This window comes from Pipistrellus hanaki, assembly GCF_964339955.1.
Source record: "Pipistrellus hanaki genome assembly, chromosome: 3".
Taxonomy (NCBI): Eukaryota; Metazoa; Chordata; class Mammalia; order Chiroptera; family Vespertilionidae; genus Pipistrellus; species Pipistrellus hanaki.
In genome coordinates this window covers 187,854,580-187,876,795 of record NC_140505.1, presented here as the reverse complement: position 1 = coordinate 187,876,795, position 22,216 = coordinate 187,854,580, and the positions used below count along the sequence as shown (strand labels likewise).

General features: G+C 58.8%; 1 protein-coding gene across 1 annotated transcript; it reads left to right on the top strand.

The window, feature by feature from the left end:
* Positions 1 to 2,953: 2,953 nt before the first annotated feature.
* SAMM50 (SAMM50 sorting and assembly machinery component) lies at positions 2,954 to 22,150 on the top strand. Its single transcript, XM_084878156.1, has 15 exons — positions 2,954 to 3,141; positions 7,029 to 7,139; positions 8,349 to 8,450; positions 11,500 to 11,587; positions 12,329 to 12,435; positions 12,868 to 12,998; positions 13,199 to 13,286; positions 13,399 to 13,527; positions 13,952 to 14,023; positions 14,903 to 14,989; positions 15,137 to 15,207; positions 16,812 to 16,879; positions 20,305 to 20,451; positions 21,012 to 21,153; positions 22,003 to 22,150. Exons 1-15 carry the CDS (start codon positions 3,121 to 3,123, stop codon positions 22,046 to 22,048), a joined length of 1,410 nt encoding a protein of 469 aa, XP_084734282.1. The 5' UTR covers positions 2,954 to 3,120; the 3' UTR covers positions 22,049 to 22,150.
* The last annotated feature ends 66 nt before the right edge of the window (positions 22,151 to 22,216 follow it).

Here is a 22,216-nt window from a genome sequence, read left to right as displayed (position 1 = left end):
CCACAGCAGACTCTCCTGTGCTTGGCTCTCCAGTTTTAGGGAGACAGTTTCTCCGAGCCCCCGTGTCCTCTCCTATACGAGGCCGCCCGCTGGGAGGGTTCGATGTGACCCTTTGGAAAAGCAGGAGCACAGCGCGGCTCACACTGGAGAAGCGGCGCTTGGTGCCTTCTCCGGGCCGGGCACACACGGCCGCATGGCTGCTCCCCGGCCGGACGCCACAGCACGGCTCCGAGGTGCATGGTGCTCCCTGCCCCCTGTCCTAAGGGGAACCGACCAGAGGCACTGCTCCAAGGCCCACAGCTCAGGGGGCAGAGACTCAGACTGAGCTGCAGGCGCCTCAGGAAGCTGCTCTTGTAACCGAATGGGGGCTGAGCCGGCATCTGATCTCCGGGCCAGTGGCTGTCCACGCGGCTGAAAGGCAGCGTGAGATTTCCCGCAGAATCCGGAGAGTCCTCAGCAGCCCTACCATCAGGGAACCGGCAGGCAGAGAGGCTGTGACCTGCCTGAGGTCACGCAGCTAATTATAGCGGTCTCCGTCCAGCTCCAGCCCGTGGTTCCTCTGCCTCAGAGTCTGTGCCAGGCCCAGAAGCTCCCCACTCCCCAGGCCTAGTCCCCCACACCGTCCTTTTTTGGAGGCTGTCCTGCCTGCCCGTATGCACCTGTATCACCGCCCACACCTCCTACTGCTGCCTCCTGCCCTCCCCCTGCTGCCCTGCTCCCCTTCCCTCCCCCTCTCCCTCTGCCTCCCCTCCCCCCTCCCCCTGCTGCCCTCCTCCTCCTCTGCTCTCCCTGCTGCCCTCCTCCCCTCCCCTCCCCCTGCTGTCCTGCTCCTCCTCCCCTCCCCCCTGCTGCCCTGCTCCTCCCCCTGCCTACCTCCTCCTCCTCCCCTCCTCCCTGCTGCCCTGCTCCTCCTCCCCTCCCCTGCTGCCCTGCTCCTCCTCTAGGATTGCTGACCAGGTTCCGCCAAGCAGCTGAGCAGACCCATGTCTGCAGAGACCTTTGAAACTAGTGAAGACACACGTGGGCACAACGGCTGCTTCACTGAGGCTCTCACACCCGGTGGCCACAGCCTCCCTGGCCCTGCTTTACAGCCGGGTTCCAGGTCCCGGTCCCAGAGCCGGATGCAGGTGCGGCTGCGGCCGGAAGAGGCACCTCCAACAGCCCTCCCCGAGGGGCCCAGCGTGGCCTCCAGCCCGAGGGAGCCCTGCTGGACACGAACCCTCCGCCTGGGGTGGGGCCCACTCTCGTGCGCAGCGTGGCCGGGGGTGGCTGAGCCTGAGGGCTACGTGGCACCAAGGTCCACCCTGAGCCCGCGGCCTGGGCGCTGGGAATGCGCGGCGGACGGGACAGGATGGACGAGGGGGCGTCTCACTCCCCGCCCTCAGCACGACGCGCGGCACTTGCTGACCCCAGTGTTTCAGGGGGGGTCTGTCCGCCACCGGAGGGAGGCCCACGGCTCTCCTGCGCTTCACTGTGAACCGAACCCCTGGATGACCCCTAACCTTTACCACTGTAGCTGAACGCACGACAGCCCTTACCCTAAGGTGACCGGACGTCCCGCTTTTGGCAGGACAGTCCCGATTTTTAACAATTTGTCCCGCGTCCCGAGGCGTTTTAAAAAAGTCCCGATTTTTGGAAAGAATGCACGACAAGCTAGGGAACGGTGGGAGAACGAAAGGGAATATACGGCTTTCGGCGGCCATGTGGCTATTTAGCCAGGATATGAGTTTTATATTATTTTTGTTAATTTAATAATGTTAAACTTTAATAATAACAAATAATTGTTGAGACTGATTATCGAGAACTGCTTATCAAAGTTCGCATTGTTGATCAGTTGTTAAAATTGTGGAATACACGCAGTTCTTACCAGGAACTAATGCTGCAACTGAACGCATTTTTTCTACGGTAAATAAAGTGTGGACATCAGAAAAATCACAATTAAGTGTTGAGACTTTGAAAGCCATTTTTATTTATTTATTTTTATTTTTTTTACAGAGAGGTGGAGAGAGGGATAGCGAGCTAGAAATGTCCATGAGAGAGAAACATCGACCAGCTGCCTCTTGCACACCCCCTACTGGGGATGTGCCCGCAACCAATGTACATGACCCTGACCGGAATCGAACCTGGGACCTTTCAGTCTGCAGACAGACGCTCTACCACTGAGCCAAACCGGTTTTGGCTGAAAGCCATTTTATGTGTGAAATATAATTTAACAAATTCTTGTGAAAAACTTCATGACCTTTTAAACGACAACAACCTACTAAAAAATTTCACTCAAATGAGAAATATGCCAAAGAATAAAATAATACTATACACAATTTTTATTTATTATATTTGTAAATTGTACTTCTGTTGAAATTTAAAAAATATATATTACAATACTACTTTTGCGTTCTATGAAAATTTTTGTTGCTCCATAGAGACCAAGTTTTTAATCAAGATCCCCCCTCCCTCGTCAATGGTGTCCCGCTTTACCAATGTTAAAATCTGGTCACCTTCCCTTACCCCGGCTCAGCGCCCTCCCTCCCCCTGCGAGCCCCGTTAACGCAACCCAGCGAGGCAGGTGTGGCCGCCGCCTTCCTCCTGCCCCTGGGGCACCGGGCCTGAGGGGCTGCGGGGCCGCAGAGGCCCGTGCGGCCAGCAGCAGGGCGCGGGGAGCCTGGGCGCTTCGCGTGCGCGGGGCGGGGAGAGAGCGCCCCCTGGGCCGGGGGCAGGAGGCCGAGGAGCACCCGGGGGGAGCCCTGGCGCACCCACCGGCAGGGGAGGTCGCCCCGAGAGGCCGCTCCGCGCACCTGCCATGAGCGGGTCACCTGCATCCGGAGCACCTGCAGCTCCGCCGGCAGCCACGGACGCTTTGCGCTTGCGCATTCTCCAGGCCTCAGGGCTTCCGGAGTCCACGTGCACATCCGGGTTACAGCTCTGAAAGGACCAATGAGCAGAGGCTTCGCGAGCCACGGGGCGGGGCTAAGGCGGGGCAATATGGCCGCCCCCAGCGCGCGGTGTCCCAGGGCCGGTGGGCGGTGCGCGGCCCAGTAGCTGCGCCGCCGCGGACGCGCCCTCTGCCGTTCCCCCGGGCCTCGGCCGGACGCTGGCAGCTCTGAGGCGGACGGAGAGGGAGCCATGGGGACGGTGCACGCCCGGGTAAGAGGCCCCCGGGCTGCGTGACCCCCCGGCGGGCGCCGCGGGGACGCGCTCGGGGCTGCGGTGAGCGCGCCCGAGGCCGCCGCGGACCGGGCCGGGCTCCGCTGCAGCGCCCGCGGCCTTGGGCGGGAGGCCGCCGCCATGCCGCCCGCGGACCCCGCGGACCTGGGGGCCCGAGGCGGATGCGCAGGGCAGGGGCGTGACTTGCCCAAGGTCACTCAGCGGGGCCGCGGCGCGGAAAGGAGCCCCCGCGCCCCGCCTTGTCCCGGCGCAGAGCCACTCGCTTCTCTCCCCGCGGCTTCTCTTCCTTCGGCCGCTTCCAGCGTCTTCTCCCCCGTCCCTGTCCAGCCTCCCGGTCCGGAGCCTCCGGGAGCCCCGAGTGCCCTCTTTCCCCAGCCCGGACCCGCCGGAAGTCCCGCTTTTTACTTCCGCCGTCACAGACGGAGCCCCTCAATGCCTCAGCCCCCCTTTTAAAGAGCGTGTCCCCCCGGCTGTCGGAGAACGGGGGGCGCAGGCATGTTCAGTGCCAGCGTGGGGCGCGGCACGCCCTGCCCGCGTGCCCAGCTGCTCCCCTTCACCCTCCACCGAGGACCCAAACGCGTGTCTGTCCACGGCCGTACCGTTAGAGCCCCAGAAAGTTCCAAACTGAGATCTGTGGGTTCCAGCCCTGAATACGCCTTTCCTACCACAACTGCGCTCACTTACAGCTCAGCTCTGTTTCCGTTGTCTTCCCGAAGAAGGGAGCGCGGACTCCCAGCCTGGGTCCGGGCCTCCGGACTGGGGCTTCAGACCGTTAGTTCAAACACTCGCTCTTCTCACTCACTCCGACACGATTGCCCGCAGCTCCCTCCTCCTCCCGTCGCCCACCCCGCAGCCATCATCAGCTGCCAGGACGTTCCCACCTTTCAGAGCTCAGTTCAGGTCGCTTCCTGCACAGACCTTCTTAGCTCCCCTCACCTGGATGTGCTGCTCTCTTCCTGACATTCCCCCTCCGGTGCCCTGCTTAGCTGTGTTCGAATTTTTTTGTCTTATCCTTTTAGAATGTAAGTTTCTAGATGTTGCAGTAGGAACGGCATTTTACTTGGCTTGCACCCCTTGTAGCATCTTAAAGTATTCATTCATTCATTCACTCATTCATTCATGTGAAATTGGCCAACGGGCTGCCATGTGCCTGGTGCTGCTGTGGGTGCTAGGGGTACAGAATGAAAGTCTATTCTTATTGAGCTCTTTTGGTGTTTGAATTGCTGCTGCTTTTATTAATGTGTTGATAAAAAAAAAAGTCTAAATTTAATTTGGTCTTTATTTCACTAGCCAGTGTTATATGAACTTGTTGATCAAGACTCACAGTAAGGAAACTATGTTTTCTGTCTGGTATCCTCAAGCGTGTGCGAAACAGGTTATGTGAAACACTGCTTATCACTAATATCTGTTAATTTAAAAATGTCTTATATGTTTTTATTGATTTCAGAGAGAGGACTGGAAAGGGAGAGAGATGAAAACATCAATGATGAGGGAGAGTCACTGATCTGCTGCCCCCTGCACGCCCCCTACTGGGGATCGAGCCCACAATTCCCACACATGCCCTGACCTGCAATAGAACTGACCTCCTAGCCGAAACCGGTTTGGCTCAATGGATAGAGCGTCGGCTTGGGGACTGAAAGGTCCCGGGTTCGATTCCGGTCAAGGGCATGTACCTTGGTTGCGGGCATATCCCCAGTAGGGGGTGTGCAAGAGGCAGCTGATCGATGACTCTCTCTCATCGATGTTTCTAACACTCTATCTCTCTCCCTTCCTCTCTGTACGAAATCAATAAAATATATTAAAAAAAAAAAAAAAAAAAAAAGAACTGACCTCCTAGTTCAAAGGTTGACGCTCAACCACTGAGCCACACCAGCTGGGCATTTAAAAAATATTTTCTATTCGATTCTAGTCTATATCACTTTAAAGATGTTTTTCATAACCCAGGAAATTTATTCTATGCCGACCCCTTCAGTTAGCGCTACAGTGCCCGGCACAATAAAATTTGACTGACTGATCAGCGTAACGATTAGAAGCTCGACATACATTTTACTCCATTTCACCAGATACCTAGCACCATGCCTACTCTTCCAGACACTGGAGTATAAATTCTGAGGGTGAGGATCTCGTAAGTGCTGGCCACAGAGTAGGTTCTTATTTGGTGAATGAGTAAATGTCCTGGTAAGACAGTTAATTTAGGACATCAATCTTTGACGTAACTAAAATCTTGAAGACATCATCTCTGAAAGTCTGCGTTTCATTAGAGAATACAAATGGGTCTGGCTGGTCTTCAGTGAAGCTCGTTTCATGCTATGAGGTGTTAGGGACACGGTAGGATTTTTAAGGACATAACGGAATATAAACTTGTGCCTGGAAGGAGCATATTTTGCTTAGCAATCAGGCTAAGTAGGATGAGTTGTGCATATATTCATAACCACAGTATTCCTTCTGCATACATGATTTGCACTGTGTAAACTTAAATAAAGATAACACATTTATGAAGTGGCACAGGAAAAAGTTACTAATTTATTAATATACTTGAGAAATAAAGTAATGATTCTGTTTTTAAAATGTTACACTACAAAAGTGGTGTAGGCGCTTTGAGGACCGTGAAGTTGGGCTGGGGTGAGACAGAGGACGTGGTCTGTCCGGTCAGTACCTTCCCAGAGAACCAGTGACGTTACAGAGGACGCACTGGCCAGGGGCTGTGGAGTGTCCAGGGCAAAGGTGGCCCAGGGCACTGGCACTGCCTGCTGCAGGTCAGGCCTCCTGCCACTGAACGGGCTTCTTTGCAGAGAATCAGTGGAGTAAGGACGCAGCCAGGTAACTGGTTAGCAGGGTTTCCCCCAAACTTGCCTGTTGTACAGTTACCTGGCGCCACGCTAGACCTGCTGAATCCATCCCGGGAGTGTCTGGGGTCCCTGTGGTTAAGCAAGCTCACACTGTGTTATTGTGCACACTGTTACTATGTCTCCCGGAAGTGTGACAGCATGGCCTGTGGGATCCTTGTTCTCAGGCGCCGTGACGCTCTCGAGGTGATGGCTGTTGGTGCTGGAGAAAGTGACCTCTCCGGCCAGGGTATGAGCGTGCAGTTTTCTGTGTGTGAGTGAGACTGGCTGGACCCAAACAGCTCTCCCAGGTCCAGAAAAATATGTTCTAATAATTTGGGTTGTCAGTCTCATTAGTTGTCATAGAATAGCCAATTTTGATTTTAAAAATTAGGATAATTTCTCTAACAACAGGAAAGCAATTTTTTTCTTTTCCCTGATATATGTCTTTGTGGCATCTGATCTTTAAATCATTGTTGTCTTCCAAAGGGCTCAGATGTTCAGCTACCTAGCTGTAATCCTCAGCTCATGCCCCAGCCATCACCGGTTCATGCCTGACCCTTTCCGTTAATTGAAAATCACGTTTGCTTTATTTATTGATAGCACACTGGACACCGAGGCTCTCGAGACCAGTAAGAGGCGTGCACAGCAGCTGCAGCCTGTGCCCTGTGCCCTGTGGCCCCATCCTGCCCCAGCCCCCTTACTGCGGGAGCCACAGACCCGGGGCACCATCTACAGACAGAACTAAGATGTTGGCTTTTAAAAGTTAAGGTTCAGCCGGGACCGGTTTGGCTCAATGGATAGTGCGTCGGCTTGGGGACTGAAGGGTCCCGGGTTGATTCCGGTCAAGGGCATGTACCTTGGTTGCGGGCATATCCCCAGTAGGGGGTGTGCAAGAGGCAGCTGATCGATGACTCTCTCTCATCGATGTTTCTGGCTCTCTATCTCTCTCCCTTCCTTTCTGTACAAAATCAATAAAATATATTAAAAAAAAATTTAAAAGTTAAGGTTCATTTATCTGTGGTCCTTCCTCCCTTGCAGAGCCTGGAGCCTCTCCCGCCCAGCGGGACTGACTTTGGAGGGTTAGGAGAAGAAGCTCAGTTTGTTGAAGTCGAGCCTGAAGCGAAGCAGGAAGTTCTGGAAAACAAAGATGTGAGTTTCTGTGGACGGGCTGGTGCAGACTGGGAGACAGGCACTCCTGTAAGCCTCTTGGGAAAGGACCTGACCTGTCGCTGTGACGTCATTGAAGCAGCCTTTGTAGCCGCCTACATTTTAGAGAGACTGCTGGCTTAGAAAAGCAGCTTCTGGTTTTAGAAAAAAGGATTCTTCCTTGATTATTTCTGTAGAAAGTTTAAACAAACTTTTATTTTTGTATTTATGTCATTAAAACAAATCATTTCAAAGACTAACTCAAATTCTGCCTGAGTTTATACTCTGTTCCCTGCTCCCAGGAAAAAGACCTTGGTTCTTGAATGCACCTTTTCCTGAACTTCGTTGCTTTTGAAGTTAAATACAGTTGAAGAAATGGAAGCACAGTTTCATTCATTCTTAAATTAAGATCTCTGCGGTATTCCAATCACCTGTAAATTATCAGTTTCCCCACTAGATCCTGTTACCTTCCTGTTACTTAGCACCATCGGCTATACTATACACATTGCCTTTTTCTCTCTCCAAAACAGCTAGCAGGGTTGCCTAAGACCGTCGGAAAACACAGATATTTATTACGATTCATAACAGTAGCAAAATTATGGTTATGAAGTAGCAACGAAAATAATGTTATGGTTGGGGGTCTCTACAACATGAGGACTGTATTAGAGGGTCGGGGCATTAAAAAAGTTTGAGAACCGCTGCTCTAAAATATAAGCTCCACTGAGGCGGGAATTGGTGTTCTGCTCGCTGCTGTATCCTGTGTTTAAAATAACTCCTTGCTCTTGAACAAGTTAAATGAGCATCTGCATGTTCCTGGGTAAGAGCTTCTATGAAAACAGGGGAGCGAGAAGCAGTCTCTCTGGAAGGCTCCCTGTCCAGGGGGAGACAGGGAGAGGCCTCCGAGTCAGCACTCGGCACAGATCCCGCAGTGGGAACTCAGGTCATAGCGCCGCCCGGGCCCTGCTGGCTTAGGACCCGCGTGGTCCCTGGTCATCCGGATGCGGGTGACCTTGTTCACAGGGAGTGCAGACGTGGCAAGGGTAAGCTCCAGTCACCAGTTCTTAAAAAATAAATAGGGTAAAGTCTGGGATTAAGAAACGTGGGTCATTAAAGGTGAAAAAAGATCCTTGGATTAATGTCAGACGTCGCCCTTCGCCTGGAAGCCGAGCTCGTGCCGCGTCACGCTCAGCAGGCTGTCCTCTCGTCACGCAGGTGGTGGTGCAGCACGTGCACTTCGACGGCCTCGGGAGGACGAAGGATGACATCATCATGTATGAGATCGGAGACGTGTTTAAGGCCAAAAACCTCATCGAGGCGAGTACTCTCTCTGCGGCCGTCTTCGTTCCCTTCTGATGCCTGTGGCCTCACACTGCGTGCCCCGCCCCAGCCGCTGGCCCGGGACCTGGCCCCCTACCTGCAGGGAGCTTGGGCGCCCCAGGTGGACCCCTCAGTTCCCCGGCGCCCTCCCCAAACTGACAGGCTCCCTCCCCCTTATCCCCGTGCAGGTGTCTGCTCTTCCCAGGCCGCCCACCCGGGGTCCCACAGCGTCCCAGCCTGGAGGGGCCGCCTCGCCGCACCCTGTTAGCGCTCCCCTCTCTCCTGGGGCCCTCGGGGTTCCGCCCTGCAGTCCTCGGCCCTGCTCCCTTTGGCCACAGTCTCCCGGGTTGCGTCACCTCCATCTGTCCCCTGTATTTCCTCTGTCCTCCTGACCTTAGAACCCGTTTATGTGCCGGGCAGGGCCAGCTCCTGTGGCAGGGCCATTGCTCCTGTCAGCCCTCTTCTACCTGGCCTCAGCGGGTTTGGCCATGCCCACTTTTAAAAATCAGTACTTTTTTTAAAAAAGGTTAAAGTAATATATAAGTATAACTCCAAAAACAATATAAAACAACCTAATGGTATAGAGCAGTGGTAGCAAATTCATTAGTCAACAACACCAAGTATCAACAGTACAACGATTAAAATTTCTTTTGAGAGTCAAATTTTTTCTTTTTTTTTAAATATTTTATTAATTTTTTACAGAGAGGAAGGGAGAGGGATACAGAGCTAGAAACATCGATGAGAGAGAAACATCGACCAGCTGCCTCCTGCACACTCTCTACCGGGGATGTGCCCACAACCAAGGTACATGCCCTTGACCGGAATCGAACCTGGGACTTTCAGTCCGCAGGCTGACACTATCCACTGAACCAAACCCGTTTCGGCAAGAGTCAAATTTTTTCAACTTAAACTTCTTCTAACGCCACTTCTTCAACATAGACTCGCCCAGGCCGTGGTATTTTGTGGAAGAGCCACACTCAAGGGGCCAAAGAGCTGCATGTGGCTCACGAGCCGCAATTTGCCGACCATGAGTATAGAGGGCATTGAAGTGAAGTGTGGGCTGTTCCCTCACTGCCACGCCGAGGCCCGCCCCACCCCACCTCCAGAGGAAGCCACGCCGAGGGCTCCGCGCAGCCTGCAGGGATGGCGCTGGGGCAGAACGCGCCGAGCCCGGGCGCAGCAGCCCGCGCCCCACGCTTCCCCTGCCCGCTCACACTCGGCGTTCTTACCGTGGGCATCGTCCACATCAGCACGTCCCAGCCGCCCGGGGTCCCGTCACTCATGTGCGTCCCCTGCGGCTGAGCTTGGACAGGGCCGCGGGGAACAGGCTGCAGGGTGTCTGTGCTGGTGGTGTGCCTGCCCTGCCTGCAGTGGGCTCCGGGCAGAGGCTGGTGCTCCAGCTTTAGCACGGCCCGTGCCCTCCGAGAGATGAGTGCAGGCCGGCCGGGTGTCCTCGCACTTTAAGAATCCGTGCCAGCCGAAACCGGTTTGGCTCAGTGGATAGAGCGTCGGCCTGCGGACTGAAAGGTCCCAGAAAGATTCCAGTCAAGGGCATGTACCTTGGTTGCGGGCACATCCCCAGTAGGGGGTGTGCAGGAGGCAGCTGGTCGATGTTTCTCTCTCATAGATGTTTCTAGCTCTCTATCCCTCTCCCTTCCTCTCTGTAAGAAAAAAAAAAAAAAAAAGAATCCGTGCCAACTGGGAGGCAAAAAATCCCCTCTCGTTCCCATTTGCACTTTTTAGTTAGGAGTGAGGGTAAGCACGTTTCCCACGCCTGTGGCGTTCACCTGTTGGCGTCTCTGTTTTCCATCAGACTGGGCCTGAGTTAGTAAGCTGCTTGCATGCTGAAGATGATGACTGCCACCTCGTCTATGTGTTCTGGCTTTGCTGTCTTGGGAATGTGTTTGTCCTCTGTTCTCGAGTTTCCTTCCTCTCGTTTCCATGAACCCCTGCTCCGGGCCTGCCTCCCTCCTCTCGTCACTCCTTTCAGGCCGGTGGCAGATTCTTTCCCTGTGACCGCCCTCAGGTGCTGGTTTCCCACGAGGGGCAGCCTCCTGGGTCTGGCACCCTCCGGGATCCCATCCCCAGCCTCCTGGGTCTGTCACCCTCCGGGGATCCCATCCCCAGCCTCCTGGGTCTGTCACCCTCCGGGGATCCCATCCCCAGCCTCATGCTGAGGGCTCCCCGCCCTCACTTCTAGCCATTTCCCTGCTGAGCGTTAGCCCTGACCGGGCATCTGCCCACCAGCATGTCCTCACAGAGCTGCCACAAAGTTCGCCAACCCTAGTGGCCGAACACAGGCCTCCTGGCCTCTGCCCACCAGCCCCGCCCCCCACCTCTCCCGTGGCCCCGGGAAGCCAGAGCCCAGGCTGACCGTGTTCGCAGCCTCCCCTCTCCGCTCAGTCGCTCCGTCCACGCAGTGGCCATCCTCGGCTCCCGCCTGCACAAGGCGGGGTCGTCCTCCCTCTGACACAGGACCAGCTCGGCCAGCCGCCGTCACAGCTGCCTCCTCCTCCTGTGTCCACTGTCTTCTTCCTGTGTCTGTCCGCACGGCCAGCTCCTGCCCGAGGAAATTCCGTCCTGTCTCCCTCTGACAGCCCTAAGTGGCCCTTTGCTGCAGGCAGAAACCACACCCTGCTGCCCACAGGGCCTTCCCGCTGCTCCCCGCCCCCCCCCCACCTTCAGCTCTGCTCCCCGCCCTCCCCAGGAGGACTCCTGCACCGGGAGGGTGCTGTGGGCATTGCAGAGGAGGAGGAGAGAGAGGCGTTAGAGAGCTCATCTTAATGCACGTGTGCTCACAGAATGCTCCTCCTCCAGACAGGGACCCTGCCCTGCGCTCCTTCCAGGAGAAGCTCAGGGCGGAGTGCCTCCCTCAGAGGGGTGTTCTACAGGCTCTGCTTTCACTCTCGATGGACTTCTGTTGCCCCTCCATGTTCCTTCCTTCTTTGTGTCTGGTCGCAGTGGCCAGCAAGCCCCACAGCAGCCCCAGCCTGGCACGGGGCTGGCGTCCGTGCACCGTAGAGAGACGCAGCTTTGCTTCCCGCAGGTGATGCGGAAGTCTCACGAAGCCCGGGAGAAGCTGCTCCGCCTGGGGATATTCAAACAAGTGGACGTCTTGATCGATACGTGTCAAGGTACATGCTGTGGGGGCGTCCCCCCGCCCGTCCTCCGGGACCACGGGCTTACCAAGCACGGGGCTGGGAGCCCGCAGGCTCAGGAGTCACCACTGTGTCAGGCTCAGGGAGGGGGCGGGTCTTAAAGAAAAAAATGGCTCCGACCTCGCCCTGAGGACAGACTCAGCAGTGGGAGCCCGGGGAGAGTGACAGCTGCAGGCCCCCCTCCTGTCCAGCCGGGTCAGGGCCAGCCCTTTCCCTCCCCTGAGAGGCCCCGGGCCCTGCAGAGCTTGGCCTGTCCCCACACCCAGGCCCTCCGTGCCACTGAGGGAGCTGCACTGGACTCAGACTCCTCCCCCCAGGCCCACCCCCGCTTAGGAAGGCCCCAAACCCGCCTTTGCATGTGTGTGCGTCGCATGATCCTCTTCCGGGGTCACTGCAGGCCCTCTGGGCACACGGTTCCACGTTTAATGTCACCTGATTGAGCCCCAAAGCTCCTCCAGGCCCTTCCTGACGTGACAGCAGAGGCAGACAGCGTGCGCTCACCCAAGGCGCTGCCCGGCTTCCGTCCCGCGGCCGCACCTGCTCCCCGGGACCCCCCACGGGGGTGGGCACAGGCGTCCCGGGAGGTGTGGGGTCTGCACAGCCCTCGAGCCTGCGACAGAGGGGCGCTCTTCGGGCAGCTGGGACAGGCGCCTGCGGAGTGGGCCCCGGAGTGAAGCTTCGTGCCTGCCGCTCAGTGCTGAGTGCCTTCCCCCACAGGTGACGACGCCCTTCCCAACGGCTTGGACGTGACCTTCGAGGTGACGGAGCTGCGGCGGCTGACGGGCAGCTACAACACCATGGTCGGGAACAACGAGGGCAGCATGGTACGAGGCCTCCCTCCGCCGGGGGCTTTCCGTCCTGAATGTGCCGTTCTGACCCGGGCCGTTTCCACGCCTTCTCCCTGACCATCACTGGTCAGTGACCGTGCCCTCTCCGTCCTCTCCCTGAGATCGGCTGAAGACGGCGTGGACATCAGTATGAACGAATGATGCGGGGAACGTTCATACTCAGTTTCTTGCTCAAATTCCCCGCACCCCACACCCCGAGTTGGTTTCCCGGGACCTCGGTGCAGTGAGCAGGCTCCTGGCCCTGGGCGCTGGGCACGGACAGGGGGTACAGGGCGAAAGGATGACAGGTGCCTGCTGCGGGGTCCAGATCCGCAGCTCGCGTTTCCGTCCTGTGTGAGGACAGCCAGCCTGGCCTTTCCGAAGAGTGACCTTCCTTCCGGGTAACCCGCAGGCTGTCTCTCCCTCCAGGTCCTTGGCCTCAAGCTCCCCAACCTGCTGGGCCGGGCAGAGAAGGTGACCTTCCAGTTCTCCTACGGCACCAAGGAGACTTCCTACGGCCTGTCCTTCTTCCGGCCGCAGCCCGGACACTTCGAAAGAAGGTGGGTCCCCTGGGCCCTGGGCAGGGGCCTGGTGCGGGTTAAAGGTCAGGGGCTGGCCTGCGGCAGGGAGAGCGTGTGGAGTGAGCGCCCCTCCCGCAGAGCCACAGTGCGTGGGCCCCGCAGTGTTTCCGAGTCTGTTGCTTTAAGTGCGTGGGTTGTGGTCACTGCCCGCGGCTGACGCTCTGTCCCGTGTCTCCCAGCTTCTCCGCGAACGTGTACAAAGTGACGGGCCAGTTCCCGTGGAGCTCCCTGCGGGAGACGGACAGGGGCGTGTCGGCCGAGTACAGTGTGAGTGGCTCCCCGGGATCTGCCTGTTTCCTCAGTAACTAACGCAGGGCGGCCTCGGCGGAGGCCTGGGGCGCCCTTGCCGTCCAGTGGCGGTGACCGCCTGTGCTTGCAGTTCCCGATCTGGAAGACCAGCCACACCGTCAAGTGGGAGGGCGTGTGGCGCGAGCTGGGCTGCCTGGCCAGGACCGCGTCCTTCGCCGTGCGCCAGGAGAGCGGCCACTCCCTCAAGTCCTCGCTCTCGGTGAGGCTCCGGGGGCTGCCGCCGTGGCGGCGTACGTGGGGGCACCTTCGCCCACGTGGGCGGCTGGCCGTGTCCCAGGCGGGGTGGAAGGGGGTGCGCCCGGTCCCTGGGTCTGTGGGTGCTCCCTTGTCACTCTGGAGATGGCTTTGGTGTGACGGGAAGAGGGTGTGGAAGGGCCTCGGTGGAAAGCTGCTGAGCGGGCCTCGGTCAGGGTGAGAGATCACTGCCCCATGAGCGGGAACTGTTTGTGTCGCTCTCAGGCCCCCTGTATCACACGGGGACGGTCCACCTCCCTCACGGTCTCCATAGAGATGAGTGAGATAAGGGTTGTGCGTGCTCAGCACAGGCCCAGCGTACAGCTAGTGCTTCGTACGTGTGCACCTGTGGTCCTGTCTGAACTGGGCACCGGGCCGGTGTCTTGCAGCACGCCATGGTCATCGACTCCCGGAACTCGTCCATCCTGCCCAAGAGGGGGGCTCTGCTGAAGGTGAACCAGGTGGGTCCCGCCCCTGCCCTCCCGCACGCGGGCCGGGGGATGGGAGTCCTGTTCTCAGGACTGACAGTTCCTCTCGTCGTAAAGGTCGTAGGATGGCCCTAGGGTGGCAGTCCACCTCACCCAGAGTGAGCGCGTCCCTCGGCCTCCTGGGCGTCACTAAACGGGCCGGGCATGTCTCTGTGTGAGTGGTTCCCATGGAAGCACTCCTCGAGGCGGGCCAGGCTGTGGCTCCGCGGCTCTGTGTCCTGACCTCGGGGTCGGAGCAGCTGCCGTCAGCTTCTGTGGGAAATGTGCGGTCGTGTAAGTGCAAGACCCCTGGCGTTTGCTTTTTAATCCTCACCCGCAGGCATTTTTTCCAGTGATTCTGAGAGAAAGTGGAAGCGGGGAGAGAGGAGATGAGAGGAGAGAGAGAGAAACATCGATGTGAGAGGGACACATCGATTAATTGCCTCCTGCACGTGCCCCAACCAGGGCTGGGGATCGAACCTGTAACCGAGGTACATGCTCTTGACCGGGAATCAAACCCAAGACCCTCTGGAGTTAGGCTGACCCTCTAACCACTGGGCTAAATTGGCCAGTGTCCGGCTGATGTTTTTTAAACACTGATTTGGCCAAACAAGCAGGGTCATCCATTGCAGGCTCTGTGATAGGGTCACATGCCAGCGCGCTCCTCTCTCGTGGGATTGGGGCTCTAGCTGCCCAGGGGGTGTGGTGGTCTGTCTGTCAGGCCCGGGACCCCCGGCCACAAGCTGGCAGCTTCTGGGGTCAGAGTGACGTGTCTTCTAAAGATTCAGAGCAGCACAGCGCCCGTCACTGCGGGAGGCTGTTTAGCGGCCTGTGGGGGCGTCTGCTGCTCTTTGACCTGTGGCTTCCCCCCAGGAGCTGGCCGGCTACACCGGGGGGGACGTGAACTTCATCAAAGAAGACTTTGAGCTTCAGTTGAATAAGCAGCTTGTGTTTGATTCCGTGAGTATCCGGGCAGAACGTTGTCTCCATTCTGTCCCTCCGGCTCGGCCCGCAGCTCGCTCCTCTGTCCCGGGGCGGAGGGTCCCGGCAGGTGTCCTCGTTCTCCTGACCGGGGGCTGCGGGAACGCCCTGTTTGTGTCTCACCAGGTCGTCTCCGCGTCGCTCTGGGGCGGGATGCTGGTCCCCATTGGAGATAAGCCGTCCAGCATCGCCGACAGGTGAGCGGGGAGGGACCCTGGGCACGGCGGGTTTCCTGCCACTCCTCTGGGTGGCGTCTGGGTGGAGACGTTCGGAGAGCAAAGGGCCCAGTTTTACTTCAGTTTCCATGTTTCAGTGAATTTCAAATACCCAGCCTATCTCCTGTTTCATCTCCCACCTTTTCGGGGGAGGGAGTTAACTTTGTTATAGGGAAGAAATCGTATTGTCTTGTGAGTAGGGCAGGAAATGGATGATAGTCGTTGCTGGAATAGAACAATAGAGAGACGGTTAAGGGTGAAAGTACAGTCCTGCTCAGTGGAGCTTACATTGGGGACGGCTTCCTTTTTTTCTGTTTTTTGTGGACTTGAGTTTACACATGTTAATTTATATACTCATCTGCTCAATTGTTGACATACATTATATGTTGTGTATAGATTTGTTCTCCCTGCTTTTGTAAAAGTTTGTATGTTCTTTTAAAATTCTCACATGAGGATTTTTTCCCATTGATCTTTTTTTTTTTAAATATATTTTATTAATTTTTTATAGAGAGGAAGAGAGAGGGATAGAAAGTTAAAAGCATCAATGAGAGAGAATTGTCGATCAGCCGCCTCCTGCACACCTCCTACTGAGGATGTGCCCACAACCAATGTATACATGCCCTTGACCGGAATCGAACCCAGGACCTTTCAGTCCGCAGGCTGACGCTCTATCCACTGAGCCAAACTGGTTTCGGCCCTCACTGATCTTTTTTAGAGTGGAAGGTGGAGAGGGGGAGAAGGGAAGAGAGAGAGAAATGTCAACATGAGAGAAATATCGGTGGTTGCTTCCAGTTCCATCCCAATTCGGGCCGGGGATTGAACCTGCAGTCCTTCGGTCTGTGGGCTGATGCTCTAACCACTGATCAAACCGGCCAGCACCAAAAAGGTTTGAAGGCCTTGCAGAGTGTGCCATTCCCCAGTCAGAGAGACCTCCTGAGCAGCGCTGTGATGCTCCTGTACTTGCACAGGAACGACCCTGTAACGTGTGATTTTGTGGATACCTTTTGTTCACTTGGCTTTCCGAGAAGAGATTCCTAAATGTGGAAAAACGCCTCCCAGGCCTGGGAACCTTTCAGGCTGATGAAGAGGCAGAGCCGGACTTGTGGAAGCTGGGGATAGCAGGCTGCACTGCGGCCAGCAGGGGGCGCCGTTGTTCCGGCTGCTGGGAAAGGCTCCGCCTGTTCTGCAGCCAGGAACTCCTTTAGCCTCGTATGAGCTTAACCCAGCCTTCTGGCTGGCTCTTTGGAAGCATGAAGGCTTTTATTTCTAAACTCTGGGACCCAACATTTCACCTCTGCGAATATAATGCACAGAAACATACCTAGAAGTGTTCGAAGATTATGTGCAAGGGTGCCGAGTGTAGCCGGTTTCGGATAGCCAAGTTCTAGAACTGCCAGCAGGGGGACTGTTGATTCCAGCACAGCATGGTGAAGAAGACGCAGTGTGAACAGGCACGGGATTAATGTTTATGAAACCCACGTGGCCTGTGCGCCTGCCCGGGGCTGGAGTCTTCTCCCCCAGCCTGCGCCCGCGCCCGCCAGCTCACTGTGCCCTCTGCTTCCTCTGACGACTGCGTTCCCTTCCAGGTTTTACCTCGGGGGACCCACGAGCGTGCGCGGCTTCAGCATGCACAGCGTCGGGCCGCAGAGTGAAGGTCTGTCTCCCCCAGCCCCACCCTCAGCCGTGGAGGCCGTGTTTGTTTTACCCCCACAATATAGGCCTCCCCACCCACACAGCACCTGCCGCCCAGCAGGCCTGGGAGGGCTTGTAAGGGAATTGTAGGAAAGTATTTCCAAGCAAAAGTACAGGCAGGGAGTGACCTGGCACCCATTTCCCGGAGGTGGTGTGTGTGAGCGTGTTGCTGGATAGATGTGCTCTTTTGAACATACTGTGTGTACCCTGTTTCTCCCACCAGTAACAGTGATGAAGGTTTTTATAAGAGAACATACTTTATTATTTTAAATGACTCTTTGTTTCATCTTGTTGACATACTATAATTCTTAAAAAACATATTTTTATTGATTTTAGAGAGAGGAAGGGAGAGGGAGAGAAAGAGAAAAACAATGATGAGAGAATCATTGATTGGCTGCCTCCTGCACGCTCCCTACTGGGGAATCAAACCTGAAACCTAGGCGTGTGTCCTGGTGGGGAATTGAACCTTGATCTCCTGGTTCATAGGTCCATGCTCAATCACTGAGCCACACCAGCCAGGTGACATGCTGTAATTTTTAAAATTAATAGACGTTATTTTTGAGAGCAGTTTTAGGTTTATACAATAGAAACGCTGAGCAGCAAGTACAGAGTCCCCTGGGGCCTGCCCTGCGCTCTCCGTTGCTAACCGCGCGCTGGTGAGCCGCACTCTGTCATTGCCGAGCCGGTGCCGACGCGCTGTACCCACTGCGTCCCGTGGTGCCATGCCCTCACAGGTGCACAGTGCCCTGTGCCAGCGTCACTGCCCACACGTCCGCTGTGCTCCCTGCTCGTCCCTCCAGCTCCCCCCCCCACCCCCGGCGGCTGCTGAACTCTCCGCTGTCTCTGTCGTTCAGCCTCTTCCAGAAAGGCACGCAGTTGGCATCGCAGTGCGAAGCCTCTGAGGCTGCCTCGGGCTCAGGGGCATTTACTGTTCCTCGGCCTGTTTCTAGCTGATCGCTCAGATGTTTTATCACCAAATACGGCTCCACATGATAACTTTATAGTGTTCCGGTGCTCCAGTTTGTTCACCCTCATCTGGGCTGGTGCCAGGGCGTCCCGTGTTTGGAGTGAGGAGCAGAGCTGGTAAATTGCCACGCAGGCTCTGCCACAGGCTTCAGGCATGTGGGTAAACGCCGAGGAGCACAGCTGCTGAGTCACAGGGAGTCGGGTGGCTGTCTGTGCGGGGACCGCCACGTTGCTCCCCCTCATGGTGTGTTGGTGGAAACCAGGGCTGCACGCTTAGGGCAGATGTACTTGTCTCTGTGTGTAGGTGTGTGTGCAAGGGAACGCGGCACAGGTTACTGTGCACTAACAGAGGGTAGACGCCATGTGACGCAGTGAGGAACAGATGAGTGTATGGGGCAGTGGTTACTTCGGACAAGCCTCATGGTCAGGGTGTGAGGCTAGAGGAACGCGCCATCACACCATGTGACCTGAGGAAGGAGGTGGGACTGAGATCGCTCTGTGTGTATGGGAATGCCACTTTTTATTTCTGTTTGTGGTTCTTTATCGGCCGCTGGGTGAGAGACACCGGGGTGCGCTGCTTATCTGCCAGTAGACATGAGCGTTCCCCGCTCCCCTCCCGGTGTTATCAGGCTCCGGGGCTGCCACTGATGATTGGATGGGGAGGCCCCTGGCTGGGGACGGAGCACGCCCGGCGGGCCTGGTGCTCTGTGTCCGCCTGCTTCCCGAGGGCCCCGGGAGAAAGGGGCGCAGGCAACGGGGTCTCCCGCCATTCAGCAGCTCATCCCGAGGCTGATCTATTACAGGCTGGTCTATTACAGCTCTGTCGCTTCGGATCAAAGGCCGGAGACCACTTAGAAAGTTTTTTTGCGAGATGTACACAGTGCAGGGGGTGGGGAGGTCCTGTCCCTTTAACGCGCTGGCTGTTGTGGTTAACATGGAGCAGGCGCGGGTGTTTCAGAACCCGAGGGCGCCACCTGTGGTCCTGCCCCTCACCAGGGAGCCTTCCCTCGGCCGCGCTGGGTGCTGCCTCCTCCCCGTGAGCGCGGGCCCGGGCTGTGACCCGTAGGCGGGCGGCGGGTGCAGAGCGCGGGCCCGGGCTGTGACCCGTAGGCGGGCGGCGTGTGCAGAGCGCGGGCCCGGGCTGTGACCCGTAGGCGGGCGGCGGGTGCAGAGGGCGGGCCCGGGCTGTGACCCGTAGGCGGGCGGCGGGTGCAGAGCGCGGGCCCGGGCTGTGACCCGTAGGCGGGCGGCGGGTGCAGAGCGCGGGCCCGGGCTGTGACCCGTAGGCGGGCGGCGGGTGCAGAGCGCGGGCCCGGGCTGTGACCCGTAGGCGGGCGGCGGGTGCAGAGCGCGGGCCCGGGCTGTGACCCGTAGGCGGGCGGCGGGTGCAGAGCGCGGGCCCGGGCTGTGACCCGTAGGCGGGCGGCGTGTGCAGAGCGCGGGCCCGGGCTGTGACCCGTAGGCGGGCGGCGTGTGCAGAGCGCGGGCCCGGGCTGTGACCCGTAGGCGGGCGGCGGGTGCAGAGGGCGGGCCCGGGCTGTGACCCGTAGGCGGGCGGCGGGTGCAGAGCGCGGGCCCGGGCTGTGACCCGTAGGCGGGCGGCGGGTGCAGAGCGCGGGCCCGGGCTGTGACCCGTAGGCGGGCGGCGGGTGCAGAGCGCGGGCCCGGGCTGTGACCCGTAGGCGGGCGGCGGGTGCAGAGGGCGGGCCCGGGCTGTGACCCGTAGGCGGGCGGCGGGTGCAGAGGGCGGGCCCGGGCTGTGACCCGTAGGCGGGCGGCGGGTGCAGAGCGCGGGCCCGGGCTGTGACCCGTAGGCGGGCGGCGGGTGCAGAGCGCGGGCCCGGGCTGTGACCCGTAGGCGGGCGGCGGGTGCAGAGCGCGGGCCCGGGCTGTGACCCGTAGGCGGGCGGCGGGTGCAGAGCGCGGGCCCGGGCTGTGACCCGTAGGCGGGCGGCGGGTGCAGAGCGCGGGCCCGGGCTGTGACCCGTAGGCGGGCGGCGTGTGCAGAGCGCGGGCCCGGGCTGTGACCCGTAGGCAGGCGGTGGGTGCAGAGGGCAGGGGCACGCTCCGTCTGTCTCCGGGGGGAGATTTTGCAGAATGCCGCCTTTCCCGTGCCGGACGCGGTGATGGCGCTCGGCGGTAGGGGGCAGTGAGTCCCAGGAGGCCTCGCTGTTTCACGCCGGATGGAGGTGCTGAGCCCGCTTTGTGTGCGGCACCTCGCAGGGCGGCTGTGTCCGCCCTCACTGCTCTCCGGCGTCGGCGTTCTCCTGCTCAGGCGGGAGCACCGTCACCGGGAAGCTGACCCTCAGGCCGGCAGCCTGGGCGGCGGGAGCAGCCAGGCCTGAGCTGATTGCGGCCGCAGCACACCTGCTCACAGCTGTGGCCCGGCGCTCACACCGTGTGACCTCTGGCCCCCTCCAGGAGACTACCTGGGCGGAGAGGCGTACTGGGCGGGCGGCCTGCACCTGTACACGCCCCTGCCCTTCCGGCCCGGCCAGGGCGGCTTCGGCGAGCTCTTCCGAACGCACTTCTTCCTCAACGCGGGCAACCTCTGCAACCTCAACTACGGTGAGCGCTCTGCGGGCCCTGGGGGGCCGTGAGGCAGCGACGAGGTGTCTGTCTGTCCGTCTGCCTTACTTAAAGCCATACGCCACCTGCTCTGCACGGAGTGACCCGGTGCAGCTATGGGGCCGCACAGGGGTATCCTCCTCGAGTGCTGTCTTGCAGACAGAGCTGTGCATCTGCCCAGCAGACATGCCCGGCGCCCCTCCCCATGCCCGTCAGTGCGGCCATGACGGTCCCGTTCCCATGGAGCTCAGGGCGAGGGGAGACCCAGGGGCGTATCCAGCACACGGCACAGGCCCAGCCTGGTGTTTGGAGGGGCGTCCCTGTGCTCAGGGGAGGGCCACCATTCTGGCCACGGGACAGGCTGCCGGGCCCAGAGGGTGAGAGGCTTGGCTCCGGGACAGGGAGGAGAGTGTCTGCGCCCTCCCCATCCCGTCCTGTCCGCTGCTGGCCATCCAGGCCGGGCTGTGAACGTGGCCAGAGGGCACGGAGCGGGCGAGCTGGCTCTGGACGGTGTGAAAGGACAGGGCCGCACACCGTGGTCACCCTCCTTCTCGTTCCAGGGGAGGGCCCCAACGCGCACATCCGCAAGCTGGCCGAGTGCATCCGCTGGTCCTACGGTGCGGGCATCGTGCTGCGGCTGGGCAACATCGCCCGGCTGGAGCTCAACTACTGCGTGCCCATGGGCGTGCAGGCCGGGGACAGGTAGGTGCTGGGCTCAGTCACCCCCGCCTGTGGCTCCGCTCCGCGGACTGAGAGTCAAGGTTTTAGGGGAAATGGAAGAGGTGGCAAGAGATTGAAAGAATGAGTATTTTCCTCCATTGTTTTTTTTTCTGTCTTGTTTGGAGGGAAATATGTGACGTGTCCCCACCTCACACTTGCTGCTGCCACGTGGTGGCGCTCCTAGGTCGGCCACGGGGGCTGGCAATTAATCCGCTGGCTGACCAGTGCTGTTGCCAGCCGGTGATGGTGACGGCAGGCCGGGGCTCAGGCTGCAGGGCGGCTCCCGGCCATGGAGGAGCCGCCACCTGGCCTCTCTCCTCCAGGCATCCCGCAGGGTGAATGTGGCCGGGGCCGGGGCAGTCAGACCGTCACCCATCTGTGCTGCTTGGTGCAGGCACAGCGTTAACTTCCCCTGGCACTGTAGGGTGTGCTCGCAGCTCGGTGCTGTGACACACAGGCTCAGGGCGGAGCAGCTGTCTCCTCGCTGTCCTGGAGGCCCGCACCGCCTTGCTCCTCCGAGACCCAGTGCGAGCCCAGCCGCTCCGTCCCCCGTGGTTTCCCCGAGTCCGTGCTGGCATCCCTCAGCGGGTTTCAGACGCACAGACTGGAGGCCACTCTGCAGTGGGCGCTCACGTTAGTGCTGGCGTCGGTCGCCCCGTGTCTGAGACCGGGCAGCGTAGTCGCGATGTGTGGCTGCTGAGGGAGGCTGAGGCTGGGGGAGCTGCGCCGGGGAGTGCGGGAAGAGCGAGGAAGGGTCATCGTGGCTGAGGGCGGGCGCCTCTGAGCCGCGGGCGAGCAGGGCGCCCAGCACGACTTCCTGCCTCCTCCTAGGATCTGCGATGGCGTCCAGTTTGGAGCGGGGATACGGTTCCTGTAGCTGCCGCGAGCGCCCTCCCATCCCTCCCGGAAACGCGTCCGAGGATTCTCTGGCCGCTGCCCTCGTGGGGATCCCTGTCAATAAATTTTCAAGACAAACTCAGAGGCACTGTGGCTGCGGTTCGCGTTTCTGGACCGCATTGCGCGCGGGCTCCTGGGACCAGGGGCC